Source organism: Squalius cephalus (assembly GCF_949319135.1).
Source record: "Squalius cephalus genome assembly, chromosome: 12".
Lineage (NCBI taxonomy): Eukaryota > Metazoa > Chordata > Actinopteri > Cypriniformes > Leuciscidae > Squalius > Squalius cephalus.
Window position 1 is genome coordinate 21781622 of NC_137133.1, and position 19981 is coordinate 21801602.

The 19981-nt window shown below is 34.1% G+C and overlaps 1 protein-coding gene across 3 annotated transcripts in view; it reads right to left on the bottom strand.

Moving 5' to 3' along the window:
* cep128 (centrosomal protein 128) overlaps positions 1–19981 on the bottom strand; it is a 363668-nt gene that overhangs the window by 130439 nt on the left and 213248 nt on the right. For 2 of the 3 annotated variants that reach the window (XM_079888956.1, XM_079888957.1), the window contains exons 17-18: positions 11612–11804; positions 9155–9222 (exon numbers count right to left, since the gene is read on the bottom strand). In XM_079888956.1, the coding sequence (XP_079745082.1) occupies positions 9155–9222; positions 11612–11804 (261 nt within the window). Of the gene's footprint in view, positions 1–8534; positions 8559–9154; positions 9223–11611; positions 11805–19981 lie in introns of all 3 variants that reach the window. The other variant, XM_079888955.1, reaches the window with a different exon arrangement.

A 19981-nucleotide genomic window follows, 5' to 3' on the forward strand; every position in this document is an offset into this window, starting at 1 on the left:
CCTTAAAGGTTGGATTTTTCCTAATTTTTTAAATTAAGGCATTACGTTCAATTTCCAAAATATGATTTTTTATTCCTCTTTTTAGTCAACTTTAGCATGGGTGTATTCACTTATGCATTGCACTGTATGTCCGTTTTTTTTTACAGCAAATGCTTCAGAGAGGAGCTGCTCTGCCTACTGCCGTTAGAAGGACACACAACGGGCGATATAGTCTTTGGGAAAATTTCCGCTTTTTTTAAAGACCAATGGTCTGGATATGACGCGTGTGTGCATGCTTGTGACATATGGGGATCCATCCATGACAGGGAAAGTGAATGGTTTGGCAGCACGTTGGTCCGCTGTTGCACCTCAGTTGATCTCCTTACACTGCATTGTGCATCAGGTGGTGTTGTGCGCAAAACTAAGCGGGGCGCTCAAAACGACAATGGACAACGTGATGGCTACAATTAATTTTATTCGCTCCACATCAAGCCTCCAACACCGCTTGTTCCACATGCTGCTGTCAGAAATGTCTGCTGAGCACCACGACCTGCTTTTGCATAATGACGTGAGGTGGCTGTCCAAAGGCAAAGCACTGGAGCGTTTCTGTGGTCTCAGAGAGGAGATCATAACTTTCCTCCGCAGCAGCAAGCAAAAAAAGGCAGAAACGCACTTGAGTCGCATACTGGACGACAACTTCATGGCCGATGCCTGCTTTCTGAGTGACATATTCAAACACCTGAATGATCTCAATTTGGCACTACAAGGCAGAGACAAAACTGTCATCAACCTTGTGGAACAGATGCACGCATTCCCAGTTAAACTGGACCTTTTCGCAACTGATTTGAGCACAGGCCGAATGTTGCATTTTCCGACACTCCGCAAATGCATCTCATCCCCTGCACAAATCACGGATGTGATGACAGATTTCATTGCGAGGTTGAAAATGAACTTTGCTGGTCGATTGGATGGACTTGTTCTGCCCACAGAGGTGGCCGTTTTTGTCAGAGACCCGTTCACTGTTGCAATAGAAGGGGACTTATCCGCCAGAGCAAAGCAAGTGGTTCCTTCCATTGATGAGGGGAAATTCACACTCGAACTTGTTGACATGCAGTAATCTGTAACCATGGCACAGGAGCTTTGCACTAACGTGCCTACAATGTTTTGGACTGATGTCAACGTACGCGAGTCGTCATGCTCAGTATGTTTGGATCAACATACACATGTGAGTCAAGTTTTTCACACATGAACTCCATAAAAAGCAACTCTTGTTGCTCCCTGACTGACCGTACTCTCCACCAATGCCTTCGGACTACATTGACAACTTACGAGCCTAAAGTCACTGCTCTCGTTCAAAACAAAAAATGTCACTTCTCCCAATAAATAAGCTGGGTAACTGTAGCCTACATCAATATAATGTTGCATTTATTGATCATCACAAATGTGGTGATTTAAAATATGTTCCCTCAGTATGTGCAATAGTCCACCTTATATTCATGTGTTAGTTATAGCCTAGTTGTGAATACTGTGCACTTTTTTATTTTATGCACTTTGAGATGTTCCTGGGTCAAATGTGAGCAAGATGTTTATTTTGTTTCAAAAGGAAACTTAATGTTATTGCTTATCTACTACTGTGCACTATTTTGTTTTATGCACTTTGTGATCAGATAGGTCAGATATGTAGCCTAGGTAGGCCTAGGCAAGAGGTGAATAAACCTTACATGTATTCAATAAATTTGTTTGTGTTGATTTTAAAATGTGTCATTACGAGTTGCTTCGCCGCTAAAATAACTGGCCAAGCTAACCTTATTGGTTTGAAAATCTGGCCCAACTGAATTTGTAATTGAATAGCCCTGCTGTAGTGTAAAGTACTTGTAAAGTAAATGTTATTAGAGTCTGAGAGTAAAGGGTGTATGTTTTGACAGTTCTTGACATTTTAAATCATAAGCATGCGAAAACATACTCTGTTGCTCTCTTTAGGACCTTTTTGTAGGATCATTCAGAATAGTTAATTTAGGCAAAAGAAAAAAGTAATGTCAGGGTGGTGCGCACAGCGCAAATCTCCCAACCATCTCCCTTCTTTCTTTCTTTCATGTATTCAAGCATAAATAAACATTTGTCATCATTGTTGATGGGTTTTCTGTACCAAACTGGATCGCACTGCCTTAAAACCCAGAAAGCCAAGATGATGTCAGAAAATCTTACAAGAACAGCTGAGAGTCAATCAGAGTCACTTCAGGTGAAGACACGTCTGTACTTTACAAGAATTATACATTACTATTTTTAAATCAGTTAAATGATTATCAGGCTGCATAAATTAGGTCAGCCGGAACCGGGAACACTTCATATAACAGCCGATATACCCGTTACATCATAAGAAGAATGGCATCTACGCTAAAGTTAGTCTTTCTGCTTATTCCGAGGTTCACTGTAATCAGCCAGATCTGGGCCGAATCCAGATCAGATGGAGGACCTGCCTAGAAACAATGCATCCCTGAAGTGTCAGCAGAGATTGTGTCAACTAGACTCTCCCCTGTGAAGGCCTCATCGACACGACAGCCATCGGCACTGATCCTCAACAAATCGATGACTCTGATCATCAAGCGTGGCGTTAGTTCTGGCAGGTCACGTTAGTCAAGCTCGCATCAGCTGACCCTCAGCTGATCCACATCAACCTATAGGAATACGACACCGATCACCGTATACATATATAAGCTCCTTCAGTATTATCAGCAGCGATCGCGTTTCTCAGGAGCTAATTAAATGGCGGAATTCGGCAGGCAAACAACATCAAGGAATCGTTCAATCGGGAATTTAGCAAGAGGAATTCGTTCCCCACAAGGATTTCACCTCAGATTCATCTTAAACTTGAACACGAGATTTGCCGCATTGATCATAAGGTTCCTGATTTGGAAGTGACCTCAGTCTGCATTGCTGCTCGCATCGCTGCATTATTGACACAGGACTCGACGTGATTCATTCTCCATTCATCTCTGAAAGTCTTCACAAAGCTAAGCTAAGTCCTTTTTAATGCTCATTGCTAGAATCTATCAGGGTATTGGCAACATGCTTGTTGCTAATGCTATACGTGTGGCTTGGGCTTATCTAACTTAACGTTAGTCGTTTTCATTAAAATGCTCTTGCTAGGCTTATGCAATCATATTGGCTATGTGCGTTACTATGTGTTGTCATTGGCAACTGATCGCGTTGCACACGCTGTGCTTTTAGCACTATGCAGCACAGATTCAAGCAGCTGCTTGATATGAATTAACAATTCATGATGCAAACGGAATAATTCTGCTGTGGCACAGCTTTAAAAAAGAAATAGTAAACAGTTACAATTCAGTTGAGTCACTTCAGCGTTATCAGACACGTTTGGTCCATCTAGTTCTTGGAAACACAGCGTTCTTAAAGCTACAAAGTATTGTATACCGTGCTTTCATTTTAATGCATTGTTTTTTTTAAGGGCTTGCATCTTTTTAGGCTGAAATTCAACATGGTGGTACATTTAAGCTGTGTAAATTTAAAAAATAAAAAATAAAAACTATTATTGAAACACTGCTTGTTCTAAGGCTATCTAGTGGCTATTAAAAACTGCTTGCTTTAAAAGCTGTTAGTTGCTATTGGTAACATGGTTGTTTTACTTTCAAGGTTATTTAGCCCAGTCATTATTTGGAACATGCTTGTTCTAGGCTTATACCTGGTGTCATTGTCACATGCTGTGCTAAGCTTTTCAGGCATCAGTAATATGCTGTCATTTCAGCAACATTGCTATCAGTACTGTATGGTGGTTGCTAGTGCAATGTTATCAAATATGCTTGTTACTTCGGCTTCTAGTATTTTGCGCATACTGTCCTCCGCAACATGCTGTACTTAAGCGTTGTTTATGCTATCTGGTTGCATTGGAAAAATGCCTGTTCTTTGTTCTTTGTTCTATCTAAATTATCGCACCATGCTGTGTTAAAGTTACCACATGCTTGTGGCTAAAGCTATCTAGATATCGGTAACATACTTATGCATAATACATAGTACATTCACCGCAGAGGTCTGGTATTCAACACTAACAATATCGTAGCTTGATGGTCCTGTGAAGGAGTGTGGAATCATGGGAGTTGTCATCTTCACCTCCACAGCCGATGGAATCCGTAGAACGGGAGCAGAAATCATGTTTATGAATGAGGAAGCACACTGTATTTCATTGCTTAGCTGCGCACTGCATCTGACTCAGAGCTAGAGGGTGTATGCTTCTCCGACTAGTTTTACACTAGTTTTAATACTAGTCCTATGGTTGTACAAACATGCTAGTTGTATCAGTTTCTTGCCGCTAGTCGGAGCTATTGCTGTAGGGTGTATGCTTCCCCTGCCAAACTACACTAGTTTTAGCTGTAGTTCTGTGATTTATACAACATGCTTGTTGTATTAGTTTGTTGCTGCTAGTCGGAGCTATTGCTTAGGGTGTATGCTTCCCCCGCCAAACTACAGTACACTAGTTTTAGCAATAGTTCCGCGATTATACAACATGCTTGTTGTATCAGTTTTGCTGCCGCTAGGGGTGTAAGCTTCCCCAATAGATCCATACAATTGTTAAATTGGCTACAACAACACGCTTGTTGACATGTGTCCTTGCTTGCTCCAGCTTGGTGTGATGCTTCCCCCATTAGATTGGATCTATAGTGCTCAACATATGCCTCTAACATCAGGATGTAACCATTCTATCAGCCACAGTCGTGGTGGGGGTAGTGTGTAAAAAATATAATAACAAATGTGTATATATATATTTTGTTTTGTTCTCTCTTCTACAGAAGTAAACTACAACCAAGTACAACAAGGTTATGACGTCATTGACAGGTGACAGCGTACGCAGTGCACGTCAACAAATAACTTGTCTAGTGATTGGAATTTATTCAAATCTACATATTTGTGAGTAAATATATCCCAGCATCAGCATCACGCTTGTTACATTAAACCATCCAGCTGTATTAATGACATGTGTTGCTAATTCTGTGTGAACCAGAAGTTCCCACCAGGATTCCTTTATTATTGTGAACTTCAGTACTTATTTCCAATGAAAAAGATCATTGAAAAATTAAATCTCCATCGCTCATCTCTAGCTCAGAGGCGTCACTTAAAGAAACTGGAACTGGACTGCGGATATACAACAAGCAGCTGATTCGTTTTGATATCTCAATTTTCACTTCTTCATTTCAGGTGGTATGTCATTCATTGCAATATGCATGTTTACTGCTAAACATTTTGGGTATTGACTGCTTGTTGCTATGGCTTATGTGGGTATTGGCAACATACTTGTTTAGGTCAACTAAGTAAGGGCAACATACTTGTTGCTTAAGGCCTTCTGGTATTGTTGGCAACATGCTTGTTGCCTTGGCTCACTCAGGTAACTACAAAAGCATCCAGATTGCGCTGTCAGTTGGGTTGGGGGATATTGGCATATGGTTTTGTTTTGGGGGGTTATTGCTGCTCTCCCTGCTCTTATCCATGCTAGGCTGCAATGGATGCGCAGGGAGTTCTCGCCCAGAACGGAACCATACCGCCTATCCAAACTGTATGCTTATTGTCAATCGTATTTGACGGTAGTGGTCCTGACAGAAATCAAGCGTAGCGTTAGTTCTGGCAGGTCACGTTAGTCAAGCTCGCATCAGCTGACCCTCAGCTGATCCACATCAACCTATAGGAATATGACGCCGATCACTGTATACATTAGAGCCCTGCATTTCAGCCCGAGCCCGACGGGCCCCGACTTTTTTACGCCCCTAGGGCCGGGCTTCGGGCCCATTTTCACGTCATAGTTAAAATGCGGGCCGGGCCTCGGGCCTTTTTTGGGTTATCCTGCTTTTTATATTTTTAGACATTAATTAAAAAAAAAATATATGAGAAGTTGACGTTGACGATAGAAAAACAAACATAGAAAGACATTTCGTAACCTCATAACTTAATGCGCTTTTTTCCTGTCAAATGTCGAGAGCGCATTATTGTAGCGTGAAAGTAGGCTACATTAATATAATGCGCGAGCGCGAATCTCTCTGCTCGCACACGGAATATAATGTGCCGAGCGCGAATCTCTCTGCTCGCGCGCGGGAACTGGACGTGCCCTGCACTTAAAACGTGTTTTAAATACTGGCCATTATAGCCATCAGCTAATCTTAAAATTACACTGACATATGACTGACATGACAGTCTGTCTCACGCACGCACACAGAAGGTTTCCCGTCAGCGCGACCCACGATTCACCTCATGTGCAAATAATGGAGAATATTAAGAGAAAAATCGCGTGCGTGAGAAGAATTCGTGATAGAAGAAAGGAGGACTGGGTTAAAACCTTCCACTGTGGATGCTTAGCTATTCTTTTTCTCCACGATGCTCTGTTAGAGACTGTTCTAACTTTTCGTTTGATTGGACTTTATTTTCGTTTAACTGTTGGAAACCTCTGATGTTTTTCGTTTGATTGGACTTTGTTTTCGTTTAACTGTTGGAAACCACTGGAAAAAAAGAATGGCCATGTTCTGTGGTGCATTTTTGAGGTAAGATAATCTGCAAGTTTGTTTTTAATTTATTTAATTTAATAGGCTATTGCTCATTTCGTTTGCAAGCGCTGTTGCTAGCAGCCTGAGCCTGCCTCAGTATTTCAAAAAAAAAAATTTACTCACTGTGGTTTAATAAATAAACATTTATTAAACTAACTGTCTGTGTGATATGCTTGAAGTTTTTTATATCTATTGATTTTATTGTAGACAAGTAAAGTATTATAGCATTGATTTGAGAGGCTCAATTGATCAAACATGTTTTACTTGCTGTCGGCTCGGTTTGCTTGGTCGTCATTTAAAAAAAAAAATGCTCCAAACATTTGTCTAAATTAACCTAATAAAGAAATGAAAAGAAACATTAATTTACATAACTAACAAAGAAACATAACTAACAAAACTGAGCTATTTTAATGGCTGCAAATAGGGCAGGCTGCCACTGTGTAATGAAAAAAAAAAAAAAAAAAAAAGGGGCTCGGGTCGGGCTCGGGCTGATAATTCTGATGAGCTGTCGGACACGGGTCGGGCTAGGGCCTGAGCGTCTCGGGCCAGGGCCGGGCTCGGGCCTAAATTTGAGGCCCGTGCAGGGCTCTAGTATACATATATAAGCTCCTTCAGTATTATCAGCAGTGATCGCGTTTCTCAGGAGCTAATTACCCTCCTCCATCCCCAGCTCCTCCTCTTGCCCAGTCAGGATTTGGCATTCTGATTCCCCTTGAATCAGAGTAATTCTCGATTATGTTGTACTTTAAAATCTTGAATTAAATATATTTGCAAACTTTCATGTTGGTTCTGTTCTGTTTACCCCAAGGGGGGTTATTGCTGCTCTCCCTGCTCTTATCCATGCTAGGCTGCATGGATGCGCAGGGAGTTCTCGCCCAGAACGGAACCATACCGCCAATCCAAACTGTATGCTTATTGTCAATCGTATTTGACGGTAGTGGTCCTGATAGAATTAATCCAGATGGAACTGGATAATATTCTGATTGTTCGAAACCAATCTGACTTCTGACCTATAATGCTGCCTGAATCATAATCATACACTGTTCGTTCATTGGCCAGAGGAGAACTGGCCCCCCTGACTGAGCCTGGGTTCTCCCAAGGTTTTTTTCTCCATTCTGCCACCTGATGGAGTTTTGGTTCCTTGCCACTGTCACCTTTTCCCACCTTTGTTGCCATTGGCTTGGCTTGCTTAGTTGGGGGACAATAAATGTAACATTTAATTTAATAATCAACAATAATATTGATCTGCCTGCATTGACACTATTATAAAAGAACTGAGCTGGACGACGACATCACGGTTTACTCCAGCGCGGCTATATATATATATATATATAAAAATTAACTAAATTAATAACTTTTTTTTAAAAACAAAAAAGAAACATCACTGAACTAACTTAAGCTGGACTGTGACGCTATTTTCTTCTAGAAACAAACTTTTTTGCATTATTTTCCTGTTATCTCTGTAAAGCTGCTTTGAAACAATCTGTATTGTAAAAAGCGCTATATAAATAAATGTGACTTTACTGTTTCACATGAGCTTGATGATTAGTTAAGTGCTTATGTTTATCTTTTTCTCTGAAATGTGTCACTTTGGTTTTCAGTGGAATTGAATATGTTGTAATTTTTACATTAAAGGTGCAAAAGTTCTGATATGGTTGATCTTTGTTAAAATGAAACACAATGAAACAGCACAGGAATTCAAAGATTAGCTTACTCCTTTTGCAGCATCTTATAAAGCAAAACATTTAACGGACAAAAAACACATCTTTATAAAGCCATCAATTGAAAACAGCGCATGTGGAAAATAGAAACTCATGACAGAGATCACTACCACTCTGTTGGGTTCACTCTGCGCCAGTGCAGCTAAAGGCTGAATTTTCTACAAAAGGTTGCAATGGAGTCTTTAAGCAGTTCAGACTGAATTAATTGTACAAAATTGTGAAGATTAACATACACTGGACAAATAAGTATATGACAGATTCATTAAAACACTATGGGGGAAACAAATCTTACCATTTCAAGATCTACAACCCGGTCCTGAAAAAAAAGAGAAACAGAAATTACTTTGACACAGGAAGTTTTGTTTTAGAGATTCCTAGCAGTTTCTAATCCACCAGTTAAAAGCAGCATCTGGGAAAATCTGAGGCCAAGTGTAATTACTGACTCTGTGTCCTATTGTCTTCCAGCATGCTGCTGGTTTCTTCTGAGCCCCATTAAGGGGATTGATTCATAATGGGTAGGTGATCCCAGTGGGTTTGGTTTGAAAGCATGCAGACAAGCAAGGGTAAGATGATGTTATTACATGCCTGCCACATGCAGGACAACTGACGTGCATGCAGGATTACATAAAGGTTAGGTTGTAACCACTAACTACAGAGGAGATTTTATGTGTGTGTGTGTGTGTGTGTGTGTGTGTGTGTGTGTGTGTGTGTGTGTGTGTGTGTGTGTGTGTGTGTGTGTTGGATTTAAGGGGTAGGGTTAGGGGAAAGAATATACATTTTGTACAGTATGAAAATCATTATGTCTATAGAAAGTCCACATGAAACATGGAAATGCGCGCACACACACACACACACACACACACACACACATACACACGTGTGCATGTATATCTAAGAGTGCAACATTCATACCAACTCCTTTACACTGACCTGAAGATTTCTCATCTCTTCTTCTTTCTTGCGGCCATTTTCAAGAAGACCTGGAAGACCATTTTAATGAGCATTGATATTGAAAAAGAGTAATCAAATTAATCATTCACTCACACTTTTTCTTCCATGGAACACAAGAGAATATTTGATAAATTTATGTTGCTAATTGATTTTATTAATAATATTTACAGTAAAAACTGAAAAATACTAAAAAGATTAATTTACTTGAATTTACTATTAAGACTTAAGTTTTTTAATACCTTTTTTATGTGCAAATATGCAAAAATTATTTAGATGTATATCTATAAGTTAATTTTATCTCACATTCAGACATTCTCTGAAAACAAGTCTTATCAAACACATATTTGTTCAAGTAAATTATATTTTAAGATTTTTTTATTTGAAAACAAGACTAAAATAATTAAGAACAACAGTTTTTTTCTACAGTGTGACATGACTGTCTTAAAACCTGTTGTAAAATAAAATGCATGTTATGCTAATTATGCATGATCTATTCAGACCACGATTTCAAGTGTGATATCACTTTATAGTATAAACGAGAGGCTAGTAACTTACATTTTAGATCACTTTTTTTTGTACACTTTTGCTCCACAAATGGAAATAATTTCAAAATAGTTCCAGTGATACAATGGCCATGTCTCTTTTGAAAAATAATATACATCTTTATAGAAGTATTATTATATATATTATATTAAAAGAGACTAATAATATTGGACAGCAATTCAGTGCTGTTTGCAAAGGCTTATTTTGTAGGCTGGACTCAAGGATTCAGAAGAGGATTCCAGAGATATGAATTGAAACGCAAATATCTGGAGCATTCAAACAGTGAAAAACTCTGGCAATAGGGCAGCACGATATTGGAAAAAACTGACATAGCAATATTTAGTTAAACAAATGTGTTTTCTATAAAAAAAACAAAAAAACAATGATCTATAAGCATTTTGGAGATTTTACAGATTTCTTTGCAAATTAATTATATTAAACTCTATTAAACAAATGTGAAGTTCTGTGCTTCATTTTCCCCCCAAGTCAATATATTTAACCATTTACAGAGATTTTAATCAATGAGACTTAAAGGGATTTCTTACCATGCAGTTCCTTCTGGTGGATAACATTAGTATTAAGACCCTCTATTGATCATCTACCAGTATCTAGTATCCATACCAGTATCCATTGATAGAAATGGATAATATTTTAAAGCACCCATGTGAAAACAATTCTGGAAAGAGTCATGAATGAGGATTTGGGGAGAAACACGAGCGATTATTAGGGCATCTATTCTTTATTAAATTGGGAGTGCAGAACACAAGTGCGCAGTATCGTCTTTTCCATATTGTTACAGGAGAATTTCTTTTTAGAAAGAAATTAATCAGGAGGAACAGAATACACTGTCCTTTTGAAACATTTGAAATGTTTCAGTACTTTTGAGTCTAAGTTCCCTGAAACAGAAGCTGCCACCCATCATTTAAAAAGCAGTAGACTCGTTCAGAATAAGAGTCTTTGAAAATATTTATTACAATTCTTTTAATAACGTATTGTCTGGGGCATCTTGGTGGACACTCAATTTCGTGTGAGGTGTAAAAACAGCCAAGGAAGGGTTCGAAAAAAACAGCCAAGGAAGGGTTCGAAAAAGTATTTATTTAAAATAACTTTTTTTTGTGTGTGGAAATGGAAACACAACTGATTCGGGGGCACTGGAAGAATGAGAAGAGTGAACAATTTTGATTTTAACCATTAGGATTCAAACGTTGCTTATTACATTGCTTTTGTTGTTTGATTAACAGTTAATGACTCAGACAGCAGTGGGTATTTTAGGCTGCTGTCACTTTAAGACTGAATGCACGGATTGAATATAATGATACGCATCCTTTTTCTTCCGCAATTGTTTACGTTCACATAAGCAATAAGCTATTGAGTTTATGTGGATACTCGCAGAGACAGGCATTTTGGCAATTTTGCATGTATGTGTCCGTTCAAGCACAAACAGACGAGAAAGACAAAGGAATTCTGTGTTTTCTGTGTGTGTGTGCGCACAGAAAACAGTGTGTGAGTTCAGAATTGAGATGTCTTTCGTGTCTTCCTTTCAAATGGCTTAAAATCCCATGAATGTTTAAACTGACAGGACCTAAATCTTTCACTCTATGATGAGTAAACTTTGCAATAATCCGAAATCACGTGCATTTCAAACTGTGGTACCTGGTCTGAACGGATCACGTATCAACTACGATCCCTATACTTGGCATTGCACATCCTGTGATGTGACTATCGTGCAAATTACTGCCAGTATAAAGTCAGCTAGTATAGTACAGCTTATGCAGTAGAATAATGGGATAACATTTCACATTACTACCTGTGCTGAAGTGCCAGGCCCAATAAATTCTGATCTAGAAATCACTTTTCTCTAAGGTGAGTTAGTACCTCTCTTCTCTGATTGGATGTCTTTGAGGAGCCGATCCTGCTGGGTAATGCGGTCCAGGAGGCTCTGCAGTTCTGATTCTCTGCTTTGCTTCAGTGCTTTCATCTGCTCCTTGTGCTGCTGTAGTGTCCTCCTTAACCTCCTCTCACTGGATTCCCGCTCACGCACCTCCTCGCACAGCCACTGGAGCTTTGTCTGAACACACAGAGACAGACACATTAAATATACACATCTGGAACACAATAATACGTACAACTGCATTACAAGAAGATTAAAAACTGAATGCCAGTTTAAGAATTTATGCTTATTAAGATTACTTGCTAGATTAATTCAACTGTATGAAATATGACCAACAACTATTACTATTAGTTACTATTACTATTATAAAGATAAAAAATTATATTTTTAAAGTATTATCAAATTAAACTGGAATTTTTTAAATGAATGAAAACTTTGTAGCAATGCACTAAATATTCATTACAACTCAACAAAATTCAATAAAAAATGACTTTACTGTAGCTTTCATATTTTCAATCAATGTTGGATGGCCAAGTCTGGCTTCCCAGCGCTACCCAATTAGACAGGGTGTCTGATCGACATGTACAACAGCCAACCCCAGAATTTTCCTATAAACTGTCATCATTGGTAGATTGAAAGAATTAATTGTGCTGTGTTATCCACCTTATTTTTCCACACAGATGTTTTCTGTGAATGTGTGCAACTTCCAATGTATTAGCCGCTATAGGGAAATAATGAGAAGAATAATTCAAAGTGCAGTAAACTGTAAAACTGTTTGCACTACAAACCAGTGTGTTTATAATTAAGACAATACATTAAAATAATATGGTAAGAAATAGCAGTTTGCAATATTAAGCAGCATAACGAGCTGTTTTGCACAGCTAAAAATAACTGGAAGCGAATGACACCGGAAGCCAGAGACATTAAAATTACAAATGGCCGTAGCCGCACTTATCTGAAAAATAAGGTGGATAAGGGATAAAAACTATAACTAATGCTGAAACAAAATTAAAGCTAAATTTTGTTTACTCATTTTGCAAAGATACAAAGAAACAAGTTTTATAATTCTATTCACAGAAATATAACAACCCTGATGCACACAAATATTAATTAAATATTAAATATTAAATTAAAATGGATCTATAAAAATATATGATTGAACTCAGAGTAAGTTTATATTCACACAGCCGTACTCTGAAAAACCACAAACTGCCCACTAACATGACTTTAAAGACCCCATGAAATCAAGTTTTGTGGCTTTTTAACTGGTGTGCATTAGTTTTGAAGTCATCTATATGCTATTAGTGTACTCTTAATGTTTGCAGCATTAACTTCTAGCAGCTGTACACAACAATTACAAAACTTAGTTTTTCTCTGTATTAAAACGGACCAAAAATTGTCCATGGACTCTACATTTTTGTCTAATCAAATACTCTCTAGAATGAGAATGTCCCTCCATTTACTGACTAGCAATAGCAAGTAGCAAACTAGATGGTAAAGTTCGTAGACAAACTTTAAGTTGGCTTGAAAAAGCCTAGCCAGAAAGTTTGAAAAAGTTTTAAACTGTTCTAGCATGATTTAACATGATTTACCATGTTTCTAGTAAAGAAATATTAGGAAGAAAGAAAGAAAGAAAGAAAGAAAGATTGGTTAGAAAGAAAGTTTAGTTAGAAAGAAAGAAAGAAAGAAAGAAAGAAAGAAAGAAATATTAGTTTGAAAAAAGAAAGAAATATTAGTTTGAAAAAGAAAGAAATTTTAGTTTGAAAAAAGAAATTTTAGTTAGAATAGTTAGAAAGAAAGAAAGGAAGAAAGAAAGATTAATTAGAAAGATAGATAGATAGATAGGTTAGAAAGAAAGAAAGTTTAGTTATAAAGAAAGAAAGAAAGATTAGATTGAAAAAAGAAAGATTAGTTAGTTAGAAAGAAAGATTAGTTTGAAAAAAAGAATGAAAGAAAGATTAGTTAGAAAGAAAGATTAGGTAGTTAGAAAGAAAGATTAGTTTGAAAAAAGAATGAAAGAAAGATTAGTTAGAAAAAAAGAATGAAAGAAAGATTAGTTAGAAAGAAAGATTAGTTTGAAAGAAAAAAACAGTTTGTAAAAAAGAAAGAAAGATTAGTTAGAAAGAAAGAAAGATGGAAATATTAGTTTAAAAAGAATAGTTAGAAAGAAATGAGTAGTTAGAAAGAAAGATTAGTTAGAAAGAAAGATTAGTTTGAAAAAAGAAAGATTAGTTAGAAAGAAATAAAGATTAGTTTGTAAAAAAGAAAGAAAGATTAGTTAGAAAGAAAGAAATATTAGTTAAAAAAGAAAGAATAGTTAGAAAGAAAGATAGATAGATAGATAGATAGATAGATAGATAGATAGATTGGTTAGAAAGAAAGAAAGATTAGTTAAAAAGAAAAAAGAAAGAAAGAAAGAAAGAAAGAAAGATGAGTTTGAAAAAGAATGAAAGAAAGATTAGTTTGAAAAAAGAATGAAAGAAAGATTAGTTAGAAAGAAAGAAAGAAAGATTAGTTTGTAAAAAAGAAAGAAAGATTAGTTAGAAAGAAAGAAATATTAGTTAAAAAAGAAAGAATAGTTAGAAAGAAAGATAGATAGATAGATAGATAGATTGGTTAGAAAGAAAGAAAGATTAGTTAAAAAGAAAAAAGAAAGAAAGAAAGAAAGATGAGTTTGAAAAAGAATGAAAGAAAGATTAGTTTGAAAAAAGAATGAAAGAAAGATTAGTTAGAAAGAAAGAAAGAAAGATTAGTTTGAAAAAAAGATTAGTTAGAAAGAAAGATTAGTTTGAAAAAAGAAAGATTAGTTAGATAGAAAGAAAGATTAGTTTGTAAAAATGAAAGAAAGATTAGTTAGAAAGAAAGAAAGATTAGTTAGTTAGAAAGAAAAAAGAAAGATTAGTTAGAAAGAAAGATTAGTTTGAAAAAAGAAAGAAAGAAAGATTAGTTAGAAAGAAAGAAAGATAGAAATATCAGTTAAAAAGAAAGAATAGTTAGAAAGAAAGATTAGTTAGAAAGAAAGAAATATAGATTGGTTAGAAAGAAAGATTGGTTAGAAAGAAAGAGAGAAAGATAAATTGGTTAGAAAGAAAGAAAAGTTAGAAAGAAAGAAATAAGTTAGTTAGAAAGAAAGATTAGTTTGAAAAAAAAAGAAAGAGAAAGATTAGTTAGAAAGAAAGAAAAATTAGTTTGAAAAAAGAATGAAAGAAAGATTAGTTAGAAAGAAAGAAATATTAGTTAAAAAAGAAAGAATAGTTAGAAAGAAAGATAGATAGATAGATAGATAGATAGATTGGTTAGAAAGAGAAAGATTAGTTAAAAAGAAAAAAGAAAGAAAGAAAGAAAGAAAGAAAGAAAGAAAGAAAGAAAGATTAGTTTGAAAAAGAATGAAAGAAAGATTAGTTTGAAAAAAGAATGAAAGAAAGATTAGTTAGAAAGAAAGAAAGAAAGATTAGTTTGAAAAAAGATTAGTTAGAAAAAAAGATTAGTTGGAAAGAAAGATTAGTTTGAAAAAAAGATTAGTTAGAAAGAAAGATTAGCTTGAAAAAAGAAAGAAAGAAAGATTAGTTAAAAAGAAAGAAAGATTAGTTTGTAAAAAAGAAAGATTAGTTAGAAAGAAAGAAAAAAGAAAGAAAGATATAAATGTCAGTTAAAAACTAAAGAATAGTTAGAAAGAAAAAGATAGATTGGTTAGAAAGAAAGAAAGATTGGTTAGAAAGAAAGAGAGAAAGATAAATTGGTTAGAAAGAAAGAAATATTAGAAAGAAAGAAAGAAATATTAGTTAAAAAAGAAAGAATAGTTAGAAAGAAAGAAAGAAAGAAATAAAGAAAGAAAGAAAGAAATAAAGATTGGTTAGAAAGAAAGAAAAATTAGTTAAAAAGAAAAAAGAAAGAAAGATTAGTTTGAAGAAAGATAGTTAGAAAGAAAGATTAGTTTGAAAAAAGAATGAAAGAAAGATTATTTAGAAAGAAAGAAATATTAGTTAGAAAGAAAGAAAGAAAGAAAGAAAGAAAGATAGATTGGTTAGAAAGAAAGAAAGATTAGTTAAAAAGAAAAAAGAAATAAAGATTAGTTAGTTAGAAAGAAAGATTAGTTTGAAAAAAGAGTAGTTAGAAAGAAAAAAGAAAGATTAGTTAGAAAGAAAGAAAGATTAGTTTGAAAAAAGAAAGAAAAAGATTAGTTAGAAAGAAAGATTAGTTAGAAAGAAAGATTAGTTAGAAAGAAAGAAAGATAGGTTAGAAAGAAAGAAAGATTAGTTAAAAAGAAAATAGAAAGAAAGATTAGTTAAAAAGAAAGATTAGTTTGAAAAAAATTAAAGAAAGATTACTTTGAAGAAGAAAGATATTTAGTTAGTTGGAAAGAAAGATTAGTTTGAAGAAGAAAGATAGTTAGTTAGTTAGTTAGTTAGAAAGATTAGTTTGAAAAAAATGAAAAAGATTAGTTAGAAAGAAAGAAAGATTAGTTAGTTAGAAAGAAAAAAGAAAGATTAGTTAGAAAGAAAGATTAGTTTGAAAAAATAAAGAAAGAAAGATTAGTTAGAAAGAAAGAAAGATAGAAATATCAGTTAAAAAGAAAGAATAGTTAGAAAGAAAGATTAGTTAGAAAGAAAGAAATATAGATTGGTTAGAAAGAAAGATTGGTTAGAAAGAAAGAGAGAAAGATAAATTGGTTAGAAAGAAAGAAAAGTTAGAAAGAAAGAAATAAAGATTAGTTAGTTAGAAAGAAAGATTAGTTTGAAAAAAAAGAAAGAGAAAGATTAGTTAGAAAGAAAGAAAAATTCGTTTGAAAAAAGAATGAAATAAAGATTAGTTAGAAAGAAAGAAAGATTAGTAAGAAAGAAAGAATGAAAGAAAGATGTTTGAAAGAAAGATTAATTAGTTAGAAAGAAAGAAAGATTGGTTTGAAAAGAAAGATTAGTTAGAAAGAAAGATTCGTTTGAAAAAAGAAAGAGATCGAAAGATTAGTTAGAAAGAAAGAAAAGTTGAAAAGAAAGTAAAGTAAAAAAGAATAGTTAGAAAGAAACATAAAGAAAGAAAAGTTAAAAAGAAAGTAAAGTAAAAAGAATAGTTAGAAAGAAAATTAAAAAAGAAAGAAAGAAAGAAAATTAAAAAAGAAAGAAAGAAAGAGAAGTTAAAAAGAAACAAAGAAAAGTAAAAAAGAAAGAATAGTTAGAAAGGAAGAAAAGTAAAACAGAAAGAATATTTAGAAAGAAAGAAAGAAAGAAAGATAGATGGATTTATAGATTAGTTTGAAAGAAAGAGATTAGAAATACATAAAGATTAGTTTTTAAAAAATTAAGAAATAAAGAAAGATTAGTTTGAAAAAAGAAAGAAAGAAAGAAAAGTAAAAAAAGATAGAATAGTTAGAAAGAAAGAAAGATGGATTAGTTAGAAAGAAAGAAAGAAAGAAAGATGGATTAGTTAGAAAGAAAGAAAGATAGATTAGTTAGAAGAAAGATATATAGATAGGTTAAAAGAAAGAAAGATAGATTAGTTAGAAAGAAAGAAAGATAGATTAGTAAGAAAGAAAGATAGATTAGTTAGAAAGAATAAAAAGAAAGATGGATTAGTTAAAGAAAGATAAATAGATTAGTTCGAAAGAAAGAAAGATAGATTAGTTAGAAAGAAATATAGATTAGTTAGAAGAAAAGAAAGATATATTAGACAGCAGGAAAGAAAGATAGATTAGTTAAAAAGAAAAAAATATATAGATTAGTTAGAAAGAAAGAAAGAAAGAAAGAAAGAAAGAAAGAAAGATCAGTTTGAAAAAGAAAGAAAGATTGATTAGTTAGAAAGAAAGAAAGAAAGATCAGTTTGAAAGAAAGAAAGATTAGTTAGAAAGAAAGATTAGTTAGAAAGAAAGAAAGGTTAAAAATAAAGAAAAGAAAGAAAAGTAAAAAAGAATAGTTAGAAATGAAGAAAAAAAAGAAAGAATAGAGAGAAAAACAAAAGAAAGAAAGAAAGATGGATTAGTTAGAAAGAAATAAAGATGTATTAGTTAGAAAGAAAGAAATAAAGAAAGATGGATTAGATAGATAGATAAAGTTTGAAGATAGATAGATAGATAGATAGATAGATAGATAGATAGATAGATAGATAAAAATAGTTTGAAGATAGTAGTTTAATGAGTCTAGCAGTAGTTGAGTCTCTAGGGCTTCAGTTTAGATTTGAGTTTTTGGGTTGTGCACTAATGGGCCACCGTAGCCTTGGCTCAATTTGAACAGTCTGCAATGTAAGTCTATGGGATTTTTATGGTATTTAATATTAATTTTTAAGAAAACTGAAACTCAAATCAGTCTGAAAAGATATAGCACACCAAGTCAGAACAGTATGAAGGTATGACCCGAGTTTGGTGGTCGTAGCTTTAACGGTCTAGGAGGAGATGCAGTCTAAAATTTGGCTCAGAAGAAGAATAATAATAACTAGAAAAAAAAGTTTGTTGAGACAAACTTTAAGTTGGCTTGAGAAAGCCGGACCAGAGAGTTTGAAGAAGTTTAAAGTAGTTTGAAGTTTAAAGTAGTTTAAAGTTTGATAGATTAGTTGAATAGTTAGAAAGAAAGAAAGAAAAAGATTAGTTAGAAAGAAAGATATATGGATTTATAGATTAGTTTGAAAGAAAGAGATTAGAAATACATAAAGATTAGTTTAAAAAAAATTAAGAAATAAAGAAAGATTAGTTTGAAAAAAGAAAGAAAGAAAGAAAAGTAAAAAAGATAGAATAGTTAGAAAGAAAGAAAGAAAGATGGATTAGTTAGAAAGAAAGAAAGAAAGAAAGATGGATTAGTTAGAAAGAAAGAAAGATAGTTAGAAGAAAAGAAAGATATATTAGTTAGAAGAAAAGAAAGATAGATTAGTTAGAAGAAAGATAGATAGATTTGTTAGAAGAAAGAAAGATAGATTAGTTAGAAAGAAAGAAAGATAGATTAGTAAGAAAGAAAGATAGATTAGTTAGAAAGAATAAAAAGATGGATTAGTTAAAGAAAGATACATAGATTAGTTAGAAAGAAAGAAAGATAGATTAGTTAGAAGAAAAGAAAGATATATTAGACAGAAGGAAAGAAAGATAGATTAGTTAAAAAGAAAAAAATATATAGATTAGTTAGAAAGAAAGAAAGAAAGAAAGATCAGTTTGAAAAAGAAAGAAAGATTAGTTCGAAAGAAAGAAAGATTGATTAGTTAGAAAGAAAGAAAGATCAGTTTGAAAGAAAGAAAGATTAGTTAGAAAGAAAGAAAGGTTAAAAATAAAGAAAAGAAAGAAAAGTAAAAAAGAAAGAATAGTTAGAAATGAAGAAAAAAAGAAAGAATAGAGAGAAAAACAAAAGAAAGAAAGAAAGATGGATTAGTTAGAAAGTAAGAAAGATGGATTAGTTAGAAAGAAATAAAGATGTATTAGTTAGAAAGAAAGAAAGAAAGAAAGATGGATTAGATAGATAGATAAAGTTTGAAGATAGATAGATAGATAGATAGATAAAAATAGTTTGAAGATAGTAGTTTAATGAGTCTAGCAGTAGTTGAGTCTCTAGGGCTTCAGTTTAGATTTGAGTTTTTGGGTTGTGCACTAATGGGCCACCGTAGCCTTGGCTCAATTTGAACAGTCTGCAATGTAAGTCTATGGGATTTTTATGGTATTTAATATTAATTTTTAACCCCCTGAGGTCGGCTATCGCGCCGGCGCGATAGGCTCGTTTTTTTCCGTATGAGTGCAAAAAAATAATAAAATAAAAATATTAATTTTTATCTTATATGCTTGTGTTATACATCAATCTATCCTGTTAAGTGTGTATTATTTTTGTGTACACTCACAATAAAAACAAAGTGTTGTGCTTTTCGCCAAATAAAGAAAAATAAACACGAAGCGAGTTCTGCCTTCTCTCTGTCCGTGTAGTCCATTCTGAAACACGTCCGAAAATGAATCATAACTCAGCGAATACTTCTCACACAGGCACGTGAGATATGTCTTTATGAAGCTTGAAATCTCCTCTTTTAAATGAAGTAATTTATATAAAAAACAAATGTTTTCAACTCATGTAATCCGTTTGAAAGCAAGGAGAGGTACCGTTTTTCCTTCTGCCTCATTATCTCTATAATAAGCTGCGGCCGCCCCGCCCCCGGCGCGATTCACATGTAAATAGTTAGGTGATCTAGTATGCATCGCATACGCCCCCCGATCAATGCCATAAAAACACAGTTTCTATCAGACTTACTGATAGTTCATCGCGTTTTGAGTATGGCACGCTTCTCCGGTAATAAAGACGCCATTCAGATGATTCTGGACAGCGAGGAAGAATGCACGAAGCACGATACCGGGTTGTTTCCTCAGAGGAAGATTGTAACAGACGACGAACGGCAGCATA